The sequence below is a fragment of the Seriola aureovittata genome, chromosome 8 (genome assembly GCF_021018895.1).
Source record: "Seriola aureovittata isolate HTS-2021-v1 ecotype China chromosome 8, ASM2101889v1, whole genome shotgun sequence".
Taxonomy (NCBI): Eukaryota; Metazoa; Chordata; class Actinopteri; order Carangiformes; family Carangidae; genus Seriola; species Seriola aureovittata.
The window spans coordinates 28,232,981-28,253,310 of record NC_079371.1 but is presented as its reverse complement, the minus strand read 5'-3'; the positions used below and the strand labels follow the sequence as shown (position 1 = coordinate 28,253,310).

The 20,330-nt window shown below is 40.3% G+C and overlaps 1 protein-coding gene across 1 annotated transcript in view; it reads right to left on the bottom strand.

Moving 5' to 3' along the window:
• Positions 1 to 20,070, bottom strand: part of abhd18 (abhydrolase domain containing 18) — a 32,667-nt gene extending 12,597 nt beyond the window's left edge. The window contains exons 1-13 of the mRNA XM_056382158.1: positions 19,968 to 20,070; positions 15,467 to 15,575; positions 14,335 to 14,419; positions 14,153 to 14,253; positions 12,679 to 12,754; positions 12,471 to 12,555; positions 11,261 to 11,288; positions 8,661 to 8,799; positions 8,313 to 8,402; positions 7,472 to 7,573; positions 6,818 to 7,059; positions 3,556 to 3,692; positions 632 to 794 (exon numbers count right to left, since the gene is read on the bottom strand). Of these exons, the coding sequence (XP_056238133.1) occupies positions 632 to 794; positions 3,556 to 3,692; positions 6,818 to 7,059; positions 7,472 to 7,573; positions 8,313 to 8,402; positions 8,661 to 8,799; positions 11,261 to 11,288; positions 12,471 to 12,555; positions 12,679 to 12,754; positions 14,153 to 14,253; positions 14,335 to 14,419; positions 15,467 to 15,558 (1,340 nt within the window). The 5' untranslated portion in view covers positions 15,559 to 15,575; positions 19,968 to 20,070. The remainder of the gene's footprint in view (positions 1 to 631; positions 795 to 3,555; positions 3,693 to 6,817; positions 7,060 to 7,471; positions 7,574 to 8,312; positions 8,403 to 8,660; positions 8,800 to 11,260; positions 11,289 to 12,470; positions 12,556 to 12,678; positions 12,755 to 14,152; positions 14,254 to 14,334; positions 14,420 to 15,466; positions 15,576 to 19,967) is intronic.
• Positions 20,071 to 20,330: the final 260 nt, after the last annotated feature.

The window sequence follows — 20,330 nt, the reverse complement described above, 5'->3', positions numbered from 1 at the left end:
AAAAATGGAAGAATTTTAAATAAAAATACTGTATTCTCGTTACAGGATGGTGTCCACACACACACACACACAAACACACACACACACAACAGTCAATTTCATTCTGGCCCTTTAGCAAGTTGGTTAATGATCCACAGCTGATAAGACCTTTCACTGGAGACCTTTGTCATTTAAAACATGCAGCCTGAATGATTTCATGTCTGACTGTTGTAACCTCAGACAGCTTCTGTTTGTCTGTCAGTTGGTCTACATTCACAAGAACACATTTCCCTCAGTTTTGATCTTTGGTTCTTGGCCAGGATATCGACTCATACAAGTCAAAGGGCTGAAGTCCATATGCAGTTATGAGTCTTTTTTATTAGCGCTAAAGTCTAAAATCATATTGATGTTGACTGATTCACAAACAAGTCAGGCCACTCCAGTCCACACCTCTGGGCTTTACTCTGTCACATATGACAGGAGAAAGGAGAGGTCAGTGTGTGACACGGATTTACAGGCTGAACTGATCATTTACTCCTACAAAACAACACAACTTCACCACTGAACAAAGGAATCAGATTTCAAGTGTGTGTCAGAACCAACAGACTAATACCTCACACCCGTTTTGTTCTGCTTTGAGTCGGCGGTTTACCTGAAGACGTTCTGTTTAAACAGGTATGCACTGATGTGTCCTCCGTTCAGATATCGGACTTCACATCCAGGCCAGATCTCCTGCAGACTGAGGACCCCTGTACGAGGGATGTAGGCGTCCTCTTTGGCCTGAACCACGATGATGAGACTGGTGTCTACAGGGACTGGGAAAGAGGAAAGGACAGATACCTGATATTCAGTACTGTTTTTATGTGGATCACATGCAAATGTATGTTCCATTAAAAACTAGTGACAAGGCAGCTGTCTGTCAGAATTAAAGTTTTAGACGTCACAAAGTGAGAAAAGAGATCACATCTTCCTGATTTACATTACATTTACATTTATTCATCTGACAGACACATTTGTCCAAAGAGACTTACAACTGAGGGACACCACTAAAACTTCAGTGCCATGTCCTCAGAAGGATATGGGCCCTGAATTGGGACGCAGCCAGAGCAGGTTATCCAGTGGAGTGATATGTGACCTTTTAGGCTGATCAAAGACCAGATGAGCTGCTGCAATCTGGACCTCCTGTAAGGGTTTCACTGAGTGAAGGCAGGTCCACCAGAAGAGCACTGCAGTAGTCCAGGTAAGAGATAACCATGGTCTCGATTTTTCTGATGAACAGAGCAAAGAGACACGACCAGGAGACGGACACAACATGGTCAGAGGGGGAGAGCTGGTCATCAAACATGACACCAGGTTTCTCTAGACCCTGAGAGTTCAGTCTTAGAGAGGTGTAGTTGAAGGTGGTGTTCCTTCATCCATGTGGATGTGTCAGAGACAGGACTAGATCTGCTCAGAGACAGTGGGGTCTTCTGTTTATCCTCTCTTCACTGGTCACCCCTTCGTATATCTTCAATATGGTTAGCAGTCACCAGTGGTAGCACTGAGCACAGTGATGCAGAGCAGACCTCTATAATGAGTGCAATTAGATTATACATACACTCACTGAGCACTTTATCATGAACAGAACACTAACACTGGTATCCATCAGACCAGATCTTCAACTGTCCAGTGTTGGTGAGTCTGTGTCCACTGCAGCCTCAGGTTTCTGTTCTTGGTGACAGGAAGTGGAACCTGACCTGGTCTTCTGCTGCTGTAGTCCATCCACCTCAAGATTGGACGTGTTGTTCACTCTGAAGCTTTTCTGCTCAGCACAGTTGTAAAGAGTGGTTATCTGAGTGACCGTAGCCTTTCTGTCAGCTCCAACCAGTCCGTCCATTCTCCTCTGACCTCTCTCATCAACACAGAGCTGCTGCTCACTGGATGCTTTTGTTGTTGGCTCCATTAAAGAGGAAACTCTTGTGTGATAAGCAGATGTACAGGTTTGCCTAATAAATTCTCAGTGAGTGTAACCTGAATGTCGTTCAGTGGAATTTAGGTTTAGTGTATCTCAGCAAAGTTCTATTTTTTTAATTACTTACATCTGACAAGAACATCTTTCCTTCAGTGGATTTGGATTTTTACATTTTTCTGGTTAACAACTTCATTTGCCAACAGTGCCTGAAATGGGTTTTCACTCAGCCAGTCCCCCAGGACATGATACCTAGTGTGGGGTCACTGTCTACTAAGCTCTCCTTTACTCTCACGGTGTTCCTGGAGGTTTCCAGTTCCACGCTACATTCAGTTTTGTACAATTTAGTCTACCATTAAAAACCTGGTTTAGGTCATCGCAAAATGACAGTCCCTGTGATGCAAGTAGTTGCTCTCACACACACACTGACATGCGCAATACAACAATGCCAAAATACAGTGTACCATTGATTTTGCCTGGGCAGTCTATGAGCAGTCTAGCAGTCTAGTTTGGCCATGTGGTGCAGTGATCACAGTAAATAACGGAATGGATTTTTAATGGACTTGGCTTTGCAGCCAACAATCTACTGCAGCCACCAGCAGAATTTACATTAATCTCAACTGCCCCCTTTTGGCACATTTATACAATTCATCTCATTTCTGAGATCAATCAGTAAGATCATGTTTATTCGCTCTCGCAGATGGGCATATGATCTACTTCAGATAAATTGTACAGATCACCTCATTAAAAATTTCTATATTTAATTGTAAAAGTTCAGTCTCTGCTAACCAGTCCAGGAAAGAAGAGGCCGGACGATCTATGGGTGACATCAGGTTACGTCCATCTTTATTTACAGTCTATGGTCCAGTCAACCAGGGGACATGTTATGTTATAAAAAAAAGCGAGTGTGTCCCGTTTTGCTTGCCTCTCTCTCTCTCTCGCCATTGCTCTTTCATGGAAAATACAAAATCGTTGTCACAAATAATGTGTCTCTCTCCTTGACTGTCCAAAAGTTCTATTTACATCCATAAAAAGCAGCAGGATAACAAACTGTCTGTCACACAACGAGCAGCTTCATTACAATCACCTGGTCAGAGTGTTGGTTATATGCGGTTATATATGTGAAACTGTGACGTTGCAAATTAAAATTAATACTACAAATAATAAGTTACTACATTAGTGGGAAAACAAATCAAATATCTTCTTGACATTTGCAAAGGCATGAGCTATCCTGATTGTTCTGCACCAATTTCATCGTCCATCGGCACAACCCTACTAGACAACGATTCTTTAATATTAACATACTATAAATACCATCACTACAAAATTCAATGTGGCTATATCAGAAGTTTGCACTTGTATAACTTTCTTTCAGTAGTTCAATTATACAGGTAAAACTCTGTCCTCTGCCGACTTCAGGTGTAACTTGTTGTTGTGAAGGTCTGGGGCTGCGTGTTCAGCACAGTCCTGACTGCTTCTATTTGAGCAGCAGAATGATGATCCATTATAGAGGTGGAGTAACACCCTGTAGATCTATAGCCTGTCACAGTATTTCTGGATATTTGATTTCTTCTGTCCTAGTTCAGTCATGACAGTAATCAGAAAAACTTTCAGTAAAAAAAACTTACCAGAGAAGTTGGCCATGTGTGTACATTCATCCATCACTCCCTTCATGAAGCTTATAGACTCTCTATGCAGTGATGGCCGAGAGCATTTGGCTGAATCCGTCTTCTTCCTGTGCAGTGTGTCGTTGGCATGAAGGCCTCTTCGAAAAGAAAAGAATAAGGTTTTAGATGAAAGGTGAAAGATCAAACGGTGTCACTGGAGGAAACAGCAGGATCATGAAAATAACAAAACAAGCAAATAATGAACAACTAAAATGTACTGTAACATATCATAGATTTGACTGTGATGGCAAACAATCTATGAGTCAAGTACCAACAATATTTTGTGAAATAAGTGACAACAGTGTGGGATACACACTATTAAATTAAATATTTTACACACACACACACACACACACACACACACACACACACACACACACACACACACACACACACACACACACACACACACACACACACACACAAAACCCCCTTTCTATAGATACAGAAACGTAGCACAAAAAATTTGTTTAAATTACAAACAAAGATTTATCCTTTGCTGGTCAAGAAAATCCTGTTGGCAGATTTCTGATTTCTAATTAAATAGAGCCCTGTAACACTACGTTACTGCACACTGACAAAGGGCAAATCTTCCTGCAGTCAGGTTCTAGATAACTTCATACAATTTCTGCCACTACGGTTGTACTAAATAATATCATTATTGTACTGCACTGGCACTGTGACTGTGCTGCGCTGCTGTGGATCTTTCTGAGGCTTTTGAAACTAATGACCAGGTACAAATGAGGTCCCAAGATCCTGCACAATTCTTATGAAGCAACGCAATGATTTTGCAACAAAAGCTCCACCTAGTGGTCGAGAGGTGCCAACAGAGCCTCAGTGGGCATGAGAAACTACTGGACTAAGTTTTGTGTTAATAAGAGTGACTGTTGCCAAGATACACAACACTTGCTGTTTCGACTGTAACCTATAGGAAGTTGTTCCTTTTATATATATATATATATATATATATATATATATATATATATATATATATATATATATATATATATATATATATGTATATATGTATGTATAGCCACGCTGCTTTACATGTGTGGCCCCCAGGCCCTCGGGCTTAGACCTCAAACTAGACGATTGTGTGGGGTCCATGTCCCCCACATAATGTGCAGCTGACGGCCTGTTGAGGCCATGCAAGTCGGACCTACAGGCCCACAGGTACAATGATTTTTTTTACCATAGTCTGCACACGGTGTGAAGGTCAGATGTATGCAAATGATGTTGTAATCTATGTTCATGCAAAAACTTAAGATCAAGCAGCTGCCAAACTCAATGCAACAACGATCAACTAATTATCATTCAAGTGAAGAAAGTTATATTTAAATATCCAAATACTACCTGGGAATTTTAAGATATATGAGAATCTGCCGAACAACCTCAGCAGCAAAACTATATACTGTACGTATGCAATGATCATCCCCAACTTATAACAGTGTATGACAAGCTGGACTCATGCAGAAGGTACAACACTGAAGCCCATTCTCTGTCTGTACAAGCAGGCTCTCAAGGTGTTAGACAGGACTCAGAACAACTCTCACCATCACTGCAATATTCTTGAAAAATATAACATCCTTAACTGGGATAAGGTTATGAAATACACAGACATCTGCCTGGTGTTTAAGATACTGAATGGCAAGGCTCCCACACCACTTAGTATTTTTATTAAATTAGAAAAAGTTAAACAACAGATGTACACAATCTGTTCTCAGAGAGGACTGTGTATCCCTCTGAAGTCCGGCTTCTTCAGCCGATCATGGAACACCCTACCAACCAAAATAAGGGACTGTACCTCTGAACACACCTGCACTCAATGTCTCAAGGCCTGGCTTTGGAACAGTCATGGCATGGCTTGGGTAAGTATGGATTGAACTCTTAATATTTTACTAACAACCTGGTAGGTTCTCTTATAATTATGTTTGGCCACTCTGTGTTACATGACGTGTATGTCTGGTACAATGATATAAAACCATCTTACTTACTTTTAACTGCATCTTTTAACATTTTAGCAAGATCAACATATTGATCATTTCATTCATAACTACTGTTTATGGCTGCTCTACATGTATGTAAAGAAAGATGGTCATCTGTGTTTTGTTGTGTCATGCTGCTTGCATGGCTACATGTACTGAATGTATTTGTTGTTACTCTGTTATTGGCCTAATGTTTAACTGCTTCCAGTTGCTTTGGCATGGCCCAGGTTTATGTTTTGATAATTCTCTTTGTTGTTGTTGTTACTGTCCTCTGTGGTGTCGCTGTAAATTTTATCGCACAGATGTTCATTGAAACATTTTGCCGAAGGACTGTGGTTGAAAATCAGACAGCTCACTCACTACTTATGCAGACTGAATTTCAACCTAAGAGGACTTCAAAAAAGTAGGTTTTACATATTTTTTAAGTTATGTGTTAATCAGACAGACATGTAGATGCAACCTTCTTACACCCCTGGCACAGCCCACTGGATCCCTCATTAAAAGAAAAACTAGAATCACTTCCTGGTGGTTGTCTGCCTCCTCCACCCAGACTAGTTTCAGGTTACATCCCTGTTTATCCACAGTCACAGAAAATATGAACCATTTGTATGAAATTTGGTCATAATTGCTGTGAAGTCTTGAGTTATGACTAAAAAGTGTTTTGTGAGGTTACACTGACCTTGACCTTTGACCACCAAAATCTAATGAGTTCGCCCTTAAGTTGAAGTGAATATTTGCTCTAAATTTCAGTTTTTTCTAAAATTCCGTCATGTTGCTACTGAGACATCGTTTCCATGAGAATAGGACGGACGGACAGACAGACAACCCGAAAACAATATGCCTCCGGCTCTGGCTATCACCGGAGCGGAGAAAAAACTATGATAATGATGACAAAAATAATGTTAACAACAAATGCAACAGAAATGGTGTGCAAGCAATTATCCTAACACTGGCATCTATCAGCACAATGTGCTAGGAGCCCTAATTATAGACTATGTACATTAAATCAGACAATACATACAGTATATATGACTAGGTGTTTAAATCTTTTCACCTTACCAATGTTATATTAGAATGTGTTGTGTCACTGGAGCATGTGGAACGTGTCCAGAAACAAAAAAAGGAAAGTCACAGATGTATTTTTGAGTAAAAGTGACTGTTACACACATGACAACTTACAAAACTGCAAACGAGACATTTAGAAGTTTCTATTCATAATAATCTGTCTTGTTTACCTTGGTAGAGAGTCCAAACTTGCCCCCCTGCTGTTCACTGATGATAATAAATGGTCTAATCTGTCTCCAGCCCCGCCCCCTCCAGGGCCTCCACCAAACAACAGGCCATGTCCCGCCTCAGCTTCCCCTCCAGCTTTGGAAAACCGGTCCACCGACGCTCTGTCCCCTCCAGACACACCCAGCAGATGCTCTATAGGGTCCATATTCCTCCCAAGGTCTTGACCCATTTTAAAGGAATCAGCCTGATTGATGTGGACACAAAGACCAAAAGACAGATACAATGTACTTACTGAGAACTTCCTCAAAGAGTCACCTCAAAGTCCAACCATTTGTAATCAATGGGCAATTCCTCCAAGTTTCTCTGATTGAAATAAAGACAAATGCTTATCATGTTACCAGAGATATATAGAGATTAAAGATCTGTAATGTTTTCTGATTATTTGACAAAACAAATAACAAAAAACTGTCCTTTCATGCTGATACAACACATAATTTTTCTTTCAATTGATAAACTTATTAGTCGACTCATTGATTCGATAATTTGATACGAACCCATTAGCATTTTTAACTGTATCCTTATAGCAAGTTGTACCAGGCTGGTTCTGGAGACTATGAGTGGGTGATGATCAAAAAAAGTTGCAGAGGATAACGTACCCCACAGTATTCCAACAGGTTAATGATCTCCTCTTCATACACTGAATTAATGGCATATTGCTTCTCCAGCTCTGACCAGTTCACTGCTTTACTCAGCACACCCTACACACACACACACACACACACACACACACACACACACACACACACACACACACACACACACACACCACACACACACACACACACACACACACACACACACACACACACACACACACACACACACACACAGTCAGAGCAGAGGTCAGAGGTTTGAGATGTGCAGGCTGCAGATGAATGCACAGAGCAGTGGCATGCTGTTAGGGGAAACAAGGCAACCAGCACCTGCACAGTTAAAGCTAAAAATAGACATAGAATAGAAGAATTCTTCTACTGTTCTGAGATCAGTTCTGATATTGCAGCATTACACACATGCATGTGGAATGTGGAAACTAAATTAGCATATTAGAAAATTAGTCTTTTCTTCCTAAGTGTTAAGAGCCAGCAGCAGCAAGTAAACAAGTATATTATACTGTTATTCATCTCTTAGTTATGACAATATTCCTGATAAAGCTTACTAGACAATAATGCAACCTGCTTTTTACACTTAACCAAACCAAACAATTATCACTTTACTTTTGTTTGAAAAAATATAAATATAGATGTGGAATGGGTCAGGGTAAAACCACATTAAACCTATCACTGTTTGACTGCATGCTGTCACAGCTTCCATCAACCAGAAAGGAGGGAAAACAGTTACAGCACCTCAACTACAATGTTTGACTATTATGTCAACTTTAATGCTGCTTTGGTAACTGAACGTCTTCTCACTGCATGTGAGGTACAGCGAGTATGTTACCGTGGTGAAGACACTGGAGGCAGTGGACCAGGACAAACAGGGAACCAGAGGGATAGGCTTCGGCCAGTTTGTCACTGCCAGGGACGCCATCTGGACACAGGGACAACAAAAGACTTAATGAAAAACAGGATCTTTGGGTAGAAGTAGGTACAGGGTTATATTTGACCCATTTGTACTTGTATGCTGGCCTGTTTGTATCATATTTACTTTCAAATTTGTAGTAAGATGCTGGTGACTATGCATTTGCAGGATGACATGGCATGTTGACTAGTTATTTAGAGGAATACTAGTGGATCGTGTAGGGTTTGATAAAAGGAGATGAAAGACTGTGCTGTTCTGGTGACTCACATATCCTCCCATGGAGATGCCAGTCATTCCCAGGGGCCAGTATCCTTGTCCATGCAGCCAGCGGAGCAGCACCGTTGACTCCAGGATCAAAGCCCCTCCCATGACAAACAGGTCTGACACATTCTTCAGACTGGAGCGCCTAAACAAGTCACACATAATGTCCCTGTTTACTTTACACTGAATAAATTGCAGGTTTAAAAGATGGGTCGGTGAAAATCTATCTTAGTATGAAACCATCATCTCCTGTAGTGTTAGCAGGCAGCTCTGAGCAGTTTGTAGTTTGATCCTTCGTAGAGGAATGATAGCTGGAATTATCCTGAATTTACAGCAGTTCAAATGGATTCCAACCATCAAACCATCCATATAAACTTCTCTTATCACTCCTATAGCATAATCCACTGATCGGCAGTTTTAGTATGCACCAGACAATTTCTGCTCTGCCAAATAAATCATTAAATTATTTTTCTACAACTAAGAGGAAACCTCTTCCTTGGGTTTCTTCCATCTTTTTCATCGGTGCAGGGTTTTGGGAGTTTTGAGGAGTTTTTCCTTCTCTGAATGAGGGTCTAAGAACAGAAAGTGTCACTGGATTATATAAATAAAACTGACTTGACTTAAAGGAGCTCTTTGTACGTTTTCTCTGCTGCTGAACATGGTTTCTTGTGGTGAGCGTTGCTTCAGCCATCGTTGTCTTTACAATACCAAAGGTTATAATATGTCCTCTGAGCAGCTATTTCTCCAGGAAAGACTGGGGGCTACAGTTATTCAGTATCAGAAAGCTAGCTGGTTAGCATGCTAACTTCAGTAGAAGAAAGATGTGATAGAGACAAGAGTTAACGTTGGTGTTTGTTTCCACCTCCAGCTGTTGGTGAGTAGGGAATGAGGAATGAAGTTTGATGCTGAACTCACAATGTTTCTTCTAGACTGGTAAGTAAAAGGCTGCTAATGCTGATGCTAGCTATGTAGCAATAGTAAAACTTACAAACAGCTCCTTTAAATAAACAACTTCCAGTGGAGCTTTGGATGAGGAGCTGACAGAGCAACAGAGAACATGTGGTTTTAGCTTTGTTGCTGTTGTGTGCATCTCCTTGCGGTTCCACTGTAACTGGTGTGAAACCAAGATGACAGCTGCTATCCTCTGAAGGAGCACACTACAAACACCACCACCACAAAGGCAGGGTCTTGTATGGTGGCCCCCTAAGGACAAAGCACATACAACAGAGAAATTACAAACGTTAAAGGAAACACGCTCCGAATCCAGAAATACAACAAATAAGAAAACTCATAAAAATAGGGAAAACACATGAATTGCTACAGTGGAGTTGCTCCGGGTCACCGGGGGAGTGATGGGCTCCATTTGGATGCACAACAACTTTACAGATACTTATGCCAGCATGACTTCATGTACCTAATATAAACAATTATAAATTTTGGTATGTTTTCAGGCCAGAAAGTAGCCATTTTGATTTTCAGTATTTGGTCAGTTTACCAAATAACATTTATTTGGAAATCTGCTATGGTGTTTTCTGAGATATGATGACTCCCTGCCAGGTGAGACCAGTAGTCTTCTCAGGATCTCACAGTCCCTCTCCAGAGAAGACCAGCTGGTAAATGTGCACCTTCTCCCAGGGAGAACAGCCTTATCTAAAAAAAACTCTGTCCTCCAGTGACTTGAAAGATAAGTTCAAAATCAGGTATATGGCTGGACCACGTTGTAGGCTGGTGTCAGCTAGTTTCAGTCAAGTGCCAGCTGGTTTCAGTCTAGTATCAGCTGGTTTCAGTCAATTATCAATTAGTTTCAGTCTAGTGTCAGCTGGTTTCAGTCTAGTAGTGACATGTTTTTCTGTTTCTGTTGTCATGACAACTTGTTTGAACAAGTTTCACACAGTGACTGAAACTAACCAGCAGTCACTTTTTAATCACCAAAGACATCAGTTGAATAGTGTGCTGTGATTTCAGCTGTATTTACTGCAAATTGATCCCTCAGAGAGAAAGGTAGAACTGCATTCACATCAGCCGCCATGCATCAGCATAGACAGGTGCGTTTGTGGAGGGAAAGCCCGACCTTACACTCACAGGGCAGCTAAAGTTTGTCCAAATCAATAGTTTTGTAGCTAAAGAAAAAGACACTAAAGGGTCTGAAAAGTGGATTAATCTACAAAGGTGTTAAGTTGGCAACACTGCTTGTTCACAACAAATCATTTTGAAAGATCCAACGCCCAATGAGGAAACTAACATCAATGGTGTAACTTCATCACTCATTTTGTCAGTTAGTCAGTGACATCCTGGATAAAGTTTGGTCTCAGAATTGAAATATAATTGTTGCTAATTGGACAATAGGTGTGTTCTTTACTATACTCACTATAAATTAGATTTTTTTCACCTTAAGAAAAAAAAGGCTGTTTAGAAATAAATATACCTGATGTTGCTGTTTATCCATATGGCACCGCTCACAGGTCGTTTCATGTCTTATTCTGGATTTGTACCACATTTGCTGTAATGCTTTGTTCTTAGAGGCCAACGTACTTTTGGTAAAATAAAAAACCAAGTTTCACGATGGTAATCAATTAAGTCAATTGTGTTTGACATAGTGAACTTACAGTTGGTCTTTGGGTTTACGATAGCCATGTAAAAGTACAGTTAAGGAATAAACAGATGTTCAAATACAGTATACAATAAGGATAACACAAACATTCAACCAGAGAATGGAGTTCAATCCCATGTGCATGTTCTCCTTTATACCTACTGATTAATGTGCTGGCTTCACCAACACACACTCTTATCGTCTTCATCAGTGTTTGTTTCCAAAGCATCAATGGTGCTAATCTGTTAGCCTGGTATGTACATAAGCTACTGGGTTAACATTGAATATACACACTTAAAGGGGTATTTCACTGATTCTACACATGAACAAGTAATGACTATGACTGATAGACTGTGACTTGTTGACACAAGGCAGGTTTGGTCATTGGTTGTTGTTGTTCAATTCTGAGTAAAAACTAACTCTAGAGACTGTTGTGTGTAAAAATCCAAGAGATCAGCAGTTTGAGAAACACCCATGCCAGGGTCTGACACCAACAATCATGTCACAGTCAGAGGCACTGTCACAGTTGTCCTCATTCTGATGTTTGATGTGAACATTAACTGAAGCGCCTGCTTCTGACTTCTGCAACATGATTGGCTGATAGCCCCTAAGTGTGGTGTCAGACTGCAGTGACATTATACATAATGTCATCTGTGTTTACTTTGATTAGTTCACATGCAAATGACACCAGGATGCTGCATAATAACCACACACATCTCTACACGTCAGGTATACGTAGAGGTGTGTGCATCAGACCTTTCAACTTTCTTTTTACAAAGTGGTGTTTTTTTGAAGAGCAGAATCGGACAGACTGCTGAATGTGACACAGAACTTAAACTGAAACAGCATCTCTGCATCATCCAGACATCATCTTTCCATTGGTTGGCCAGTTGTCGTCATGTTTCACTGGCTCAGCTGTTTCAGAGCGATGAGACCAGTGATGTGATTGGCTGAAAGTGTTTTTATTAATCATCACATCATCTGATCTAAATCCACCTTCACCCAGCCCTTCTGTACTTTCCACTGCTGCTTCTACGTGAACTAAAATAGCAGCTTGACATGCCCACACATCCTGTGCTCTAACAATTAACAAGTTGTGTTTGTTGCTGTGCTTGTGCGATTAAAGAGTATACCAGGGGGTGTCCAGCAGAATTATTTTCAAAGGAAATAACCATAAACTAAAAAACACGGTGACAGATGTAAGATGACAATAAACAGAAGGATATAATACGGGTTCTCAAGAAGAAGTGAAGCCATTCCTGCCTCTTTGATCATGGGCCTGGCCATCAGGGTCCGCCGACGCCAGAAAAACTACACACACACAAAAAACACACACAGTAAATACTTCAGACAGCACAGACAAAAAGGATCAAGTTAAGTGTATTTGCTGATGATATTCACGTTATGTTGAGGTGAAGAGGTTAAGAGCCTTACATGGTCTCCAGTCCCAGCCAAGTGGATACATACTGGTCTGTTCTTCTGCCACCTCTTAGGGACTATGAACTGGAATCTGAAACAACAGACACACTGTGAGGACCACAGTACACAAACACATCATGACAGACAACAGTAGATGGGGCAGTAGTTAGTGATTTACGTTCTTATTGTTGCGCAATACATTTTCTGCAACACATTAATGATAGTGTTTCATAAGGTCCAGTGTTTCCCATACATTGATTTATCTCTTGTGACCCACCACAATATCAACATCAAGTATTTACTGTCCCTGTCTGTCTCTTTACCGACCCTCTCTGTGTGCCTGTCATTCAGGGTGCCCAGAGCTAAGTCATGCATGTGCTGGGGCTGGGCTCACTGGCTAATCACAATATGTAATCAACCATTTCTGACCTGACCCTGTTTGGTGAGGGTCTTTATTGGTATTACCCTTTGTACACCACAATCAGTGCGTATAAATGGGTATTCTAAAGGCAGATAAAACTGCTAAAAAGGCGATCAACTCCTTTCACACTACCAGATAAATCTGCCTTTCTGTTCAGACTAACAACTACAGAAGGACACAGACACACACACACACAGCAGGGGAGGGAATATCTTCACAGAGTCAAACAGTGAGCTGCTGGCTGCCATGCAGACTGGTAAAATGCTTTCGTCTGAAAGAGGGGCAGAAATTAGCCAGTTTACCCAGGCAGCCTATTTACATCACTGCCGATCGAAAATGGAGCCAATAAATACCTGTAAATACTGCAGAGTCATGTGACCCGGGAGTGAATGCTCATTGTACCTTTTCACATTGATGACAAAAGCCAGACGTTAGCAGGTTTTTTGTCCAGTGTAAAAATGGCTTTTGACACAATGTGAAACAATGGAACTGTGTATATTGGTCAAGTCAAAAAGAACTTGGAAATTAAAATATTTGCAGTGTAGAATGTTTGGAAATAAAAACCAGCTGTTGAAACAAACTCTAATTGTGAATACAGAGAAAACATTTCATTACATTATTTAATAAATGTTTCACACAAAGCTTTTGTGTGAAACATTTATTAAATCATTTTGTCGTAGACATCTGACTTCCTCCATTCTGACCCGTTTTTTCCTCCACCAACCCATTTCATTCTGTCATTTCACCTGACAACCCATTTCACCTGACAATCAATTTATTTATCAACCTGTTTCCTTTCTTCCAATGCCTCTCTTCTTTGCTTGAACTTGTTTTATTTGAATTTCTCTTTAATTGATGCATTGCATTTGCATTGTGCCTCATAAAAGCCTACATTTGGATTAAAATCCATTTGTTGTTAATATGCATTTTAGTAACTGTAAAAACATTTTCCATTTTCCTACACTCATATTTCAGCAGAAAGAGAGAGAGATCACAGAGCTTGTATCAACTCCTCTTACACCATCATGTTAGCAGTAGAGACAGAGTGGACCACATCATGCTGTCTACCTGGCTTTGACGGCCTCTTGTGGCAGGATTCCAGGAACCAAGTGCTCCAGAGGAGAGATGAAGAACCCATCGTGGATCAGACAGTCAGAGTGCTCCTCTGTCTGGACACAAACATACAGATCTGTGAGAATACAAAAATAAATACTTGGTATATACTGGTGAGCAGAGGACACATGGGGTACCTTGTTTGTGTAAACTGGATAGTCCTCAGGCACCAGAGACTCGCACCTCTCTCTGTCTCCAATGAGCTTACGGAACTCAAAGATTCTGTAAAACACAAACAGGGCAGAACATGAGCTCCATATCCAGTGTCAATCACTATATTCACCTCTTCTAATGCATCAGTTTAAAAATATTCTTTAAGAAAATTTTAGGTCTTATAGACTGTTTAGATTCACACTCTGATCCCACAGTCAGACAAAAGCCTTCTCTTCTACTGACAAATAAAGTGCCATAAAACAATCTACAGGCTTCATTGCTGCAGGGACCAATGAGTCACATCACATAGGGAATATCAGTATTTGCAATGCTCCCACAGAGCTCTGGATCACTTAGTACTCTAGCAAACCTATAATACATGATTAGAATGAACAGCAGACTCCTGTGCCTATAGGTATAATGATCACTGGCGAGTTCAGCTGCTATTAGCAAGAACATTGGATTCCAAGTCCAAACTTGGTGTACTCTGTATAGAGAAAGGCCATCATGATCTGTCTGAGCGTACCACCAGATTCACTTATTTATAAATGAGAATGAAACAATATAAACTAGGCTAAAAAACTGGAGCATAGGAAATTCTGCTGCTGACAGAGGAGGTACAATACAGAAAAGAGATACAGAACTACAAATGCAGACAGTGAAGATGCATGGAAAATTATTTCAAACAGACTCTGTCAGCCTAATTCTTGATATTTGTTCGTGATGAATGCAAAAGAAAAGATTTTTAGAGATAAAGATAACAAGGGAGAAGTAACAGTTAGAAGTAGGCTACAACTTTCTCCAGATAACATAATATTCATCATGACTACTGACATATTGTAGTTATTCAGAAAGCTAGTGCTCACCTCTGTATCTGTACTGTTAAGACTGTGTTTCAAGTTGAAAGGAAGATAAGCATCTTGTATTCTTCTAAAGTTTTTTGTAGGAGTAAAAGTAAGAATTTATTCTTTTATCTTTAAAAAAAGGTGCACAAGCAGAAATCCTACAGGTAGAGTTGGAAGAGGTTGCCCTGTTGTATTTTTCTGTATTAGCTGCCATGCTTCTCGACACCCGTTATGTCTAGCTGTATTATTTTGTGTTCTCTGTTTTCCGTACCTCTTGAGGTCTTCAGGCTTTCCCCATCCCCCAATGAAGAGTTTGGTGAGGAGCAGCCTTCTGTAAAATACATCGAGTCGGCTCACACCCATGGACCAGCACCTGGCATCTACAGAGAGAGACACTTCATGCAGAATGTGCAGAAAATACTTTCTCTAGCATCATATCGTATTAAAGATGTCAGACTCAATGTGTCATTGTGTGTCAGGTGTTCATTGCCTTCTGTGGGTTACAAAGAGCTCTGAGCACAGAAGCAGCTGTACCTTTGTCACGGCTGGTGGACTAAACCGGAGCTAAAAGTAAAATAAGTGTCTATTATGTCATCAAGACGTTTACAGCAAGCATCAACCTCCGAGGCTGCAATACTGAAGCTAACACTGATATACCAAAACTTATAGATCCTCTAATGACAACTAGAGTCTGGCTCCAACAGTTAGTCAATTCATAAAGTGTAAATAAAGATGGACGTAGCCTCCGTTGCCAGTACCTGACTCCATCAACTTCTGGCTAATACAAAACTTTACTTTTTTATCAAGGCTTAAAGTTATGTATAATTGAGGGTGTGGTCACTTGGATGGATGGATGGATAGATAGATTCTTTATTTATCCCCTAGGGAAAATTCATGTGTCCATTAGCTCATTGTTGATAATATAATAACAATAATAATAATAATAAAAACAGTTAATAATAAATAAACAATAATAATTAGATTAGTCCACCTCCTTTGGTTGAGGTGTTGTATAGCCTTATGGCAGTGGGAACAAAGGATCTCCTGAACCTCTCTGTTCTGCAGCGCAGTGAGATGAGACGTTTGAGTGACAGGTGGGTGAGTGTATGGTTGCCACAAATCAGTAAGCATCAAAGTCTCAGCCCCAGACACACCCCACCTCTTTGCCCATTTTTGAATTAGCTGGGGTGGAGACAGAACAAGTGGCAAACTTCCATTCCGCCACGGGTTTGGGCTTAATGGACGCCGCGGGAGTGAGGGGTGGATCTGACCCGTGTCCCAGAGGACACTAAGCACGCCCACCTACACCGGTAACTTGACCGCAACAGGCTCCTGGCTGCGCCATACGAAGACGCTTCTTACACCGTTAGCTTTCACAATGCGAGGTAAACTTTATAGCTAACTGTTAAAGTAGTCTTAGAAGCTTATTGCATACATGTCCATATTTGGTAAATGTCATAAATATATATGAGGAGTAACTTGTAATGTTATTGTAGCTGAAGCTAGTGTCTAAGCTAACGTTGAACTGTTAAACCACAGTGTAAAACATTCTAACATTGTGTTTTAAATTGGTGCTGCAGAAAATGAACAGACTACAGAACAGCATCTCCCTCAAACTGCAAGCCTGCAACATGTAAACTTTGTCACACACGAAGACTGATGATGAGTAACGGCCCCTGCACTTTTTGCACCTTACGTCCATCACTTATGGAGGACTGCAATAGCTTACAGTCGACCTGTGAACAGACTGTTGCACTATCCTCACTTAGCTATTAAGTATTATTTTTACATTTCTACTATAATTTATACTTGTTACTAAAAATGATGTTGCACTGGGGATTCATCTACCTCTCTTTATCATGTAAACTTGTCTTATGACTGTGAAGTTCACCTGTACCTTCATCCACAACTGTTTTTTATTTTTAATTTGGCAATTACATTCTTTTGTACACCTCTCCAGTGGTGTAAATTGTTGAAATAAATACAGTTTTTAATGTGAAATAAAGTTATTTATGAAGCTTTGCTTTAACTTTGTTGATGGTTTTCATGACGCATTTCTGGTATGAATTTTAACAAAAGCAACATGCACAGTGTTGTAATAATACAAGAACACAATGATGAAGGTTTTTCCTGAAGACTATTTCTGTTGGCTTTAATCAACAACAAATGATAGAAATGTTTAAATGTTGCTGTCCTTGAACATTGACAGTGATGGCTCTAGAGATAGATATTAAAGTTTGTGTTTTTCTAATGTGTCATTTGTTCTTACCAATTTTAAAACCACTGAAAACACTAATTCACCAAAGTGTCCTGTTAGATTCATCATGAGGCATATGATCAATTTGGAAAAACATACTCAGTACAATTTAATCACAGGTTTATTTATTAAAATCCTTTTCAATGACAACAATTAAGTTATGACTCAAACTAATGTATATGAGATGTACTATACTGACATCTACTTCAAAATCTTAACTGTCAATTTTCAATTGACACTAAAGAGTGCATAAGGCGAATACATATATCTATGAGGTAACAGCAGCACACATCTATTTAGAGTCTTGTTTTGCTCCAGGCTGCACTCTGGTTGGTCAGTTCCATCTGTTTCCTACTAAACACCATTTTGATGTTAAATTGGTCAATACTTTCACCTGTGAAGGTTGTGACTGAGCTAGTCACTTAATTGCAATTTAATATCTATAAATTCTGTTCTTAGCAAACACAAAGTTATCAGCTAGCTAGCTATGTTAGCAAAGTGCATCCATAATTCACATTAACTCCAATATTAATTTGGATGTTAACTGTCTCCCGTTCTCTGGTAATAACACGTAAGAAAAAAAACGCACTAGCTTTTAGGGAAAATCATCCACATTAAAACTCATAAGAAAATAAACATTCACTTACTAAAAAATAAATGTATATCAGCATCCCTGCAGTCTGTTAATGCCCAAAAATGAGCCATAATTTCAGGGGAACCAAAAACTCATTAAAAGTAAATGGCTAACAGCAAAACTGTCAGTGCAAGCGGTGACTAATCCTCCGTTGACCTACCTCCCGGCCTGCATCATCACCTTATCAATCATTGCAGACCAGGCATGTCAATCAAACAGGCACGCCCCTAAAAATACCTGTTTTTAAGGCCTAATATCTAATTAATTACATGATTATTTTCAGATGGACCACCAGAACACTGAACAAGAGGTGTGAATTTAGCTATTGACACCTTAATGAGTTGTGGAAAAAAAGTATTGACTGATTATTTCATTAGAGAAAGTGCTGCTTGGTGAGCCAGTTTTTTGGAGCCCCCCCCCCCCCCCAGCAGCCCTCAGTGGTATTGCACTTAAAGTCACTTCTGCACTGGCTTCACTTCTCAGCCCCGCAGCCTACGGTTATTTTTATATACAGTCTATGAGTCAGACACTGTCAATATGGAGCAGCTCACTCTGAGCTTCAAAACGGCTCTTTAGAAACCTGTGGGTGACGTTGCAGTACATCTTTATTTACATTATATTGTTTACAGGCAGTGTTGCCGACTTTTCTCACTACATTTACCGACTTTTCATACCCCTTTAATTTTTTTTTTTTTTCCAAAAAAGAACCCAGCAACAAATCTAGCTTTTGCCTTAGCAACTTTCCATAGTAGAGAGTCGCCTGTTTTGTCACATCGGTGCAAAGTCTGGTTTTCCCTACACGGTGCACAGCAGTACCTAGAAGTGATTATTAACATGTAGTCTTTGTGGGCCACATTTCAGTCACTGTTTCAAACTTGTTCCATTGTTTGACAACAGAAAGAGAAAAACATGTAAATGAGAACAGCTTTATTGGGAATTCTGCTGTATTAAAATCCAGTATATGTGAGCACAGAGAGGAGAGAAGCAACCACATGATGTGCTGAACACAAGGCAGGATGCAAATGTGATGATGTCATGAATATGATCATTTGTGTCAGTCCTCTTGAAACTTATAGCAAATTTTCGAGCAGGCTTTAACAGTTTACAGCGGTTCAATAACAGTTTAAACTATGTCCTCAATTTTGAATTTATACCCATACATGGTCCAGCCACAAACCAGGTTTTGTTTGTGGATAGTCCAGACCAGTGTGAAGTCACTGGAAGTTTCAGCACACCTAAACCACTTTAGAAATTCAGAGGCCTCTGTTTACAAATGATCACATTTCAAACATCACGTGAGAGACTGACGTGACCGTTTACCTTACCATAATGTCAACCTTCACCCTTTGCACCTAGCATAGTAACCGTGACATGACAGGAGCAGAAGCGCAGCGGCTGGCTGGACCGTGTTATAGCTCACATAACGCCGGGAAAGATGAGAAGAAGGAAGAGAGCAAAGATGCTGTGAGCAACCTTTATCCAGCAATGAAGTCCCGTTAGATACAATGAAGTCAACGTGAGGACTGTTATGCACTAAGCTATCTAGAGCTCCCGATGAACCATGTAGACAGCTGTTAACAAAGTCAGTGATTAGATTGTTCCAAATGACAAAGCGTGACCTTTCTACCATTAACTATAGTTATATTCTGACGGCTCTCTCGGGGTGGAGTGTAGGAATATTTAAACCATGACATTATAGCACACGTCGGCTCTGAGACAGGCTTTCAAACATTTAATGTCCGAAGTTCAACTTAAGCTAGCTAACTTAGCCTCGTTCATTCATTACGGGTGGTTTCATATGGCAGGTAAACACACAGACAGACAGAGTGGTGGGGAGTGACACAGACAGACGGAGAGACAGACACAGTAAGGTTACTCTACCTCACAGTGTACACGGACGGCTCTTAGCCTCGTTGAAGACTTGTATGCACGGTTGGCTACCAGCTGCCGTCCTCAGAAGGTCGTTAGTCAAGTTGCTGTAACCGTTTTGTATGCACTTCCGGTGTATTCAAAATAAAACTGTCTTCAGTGCTTCCTGTGAGAAGGTAACTGCCGCAGCCCGCCGTAAGGCCCAGACGGAGAGATGGACATCTATTTGCACTAAAGGTTCAGCTTCACCAGCAAAACAATTTTAGGATTCACATGAGCTTTTCCCTTCTAAGGGTAGAAAGCATGGAGATTTATTAAAGTCGGTAAGTAAGTGTATATAAAGATGGATGTAACCTCCGTGGTGTCAGCCGAAGG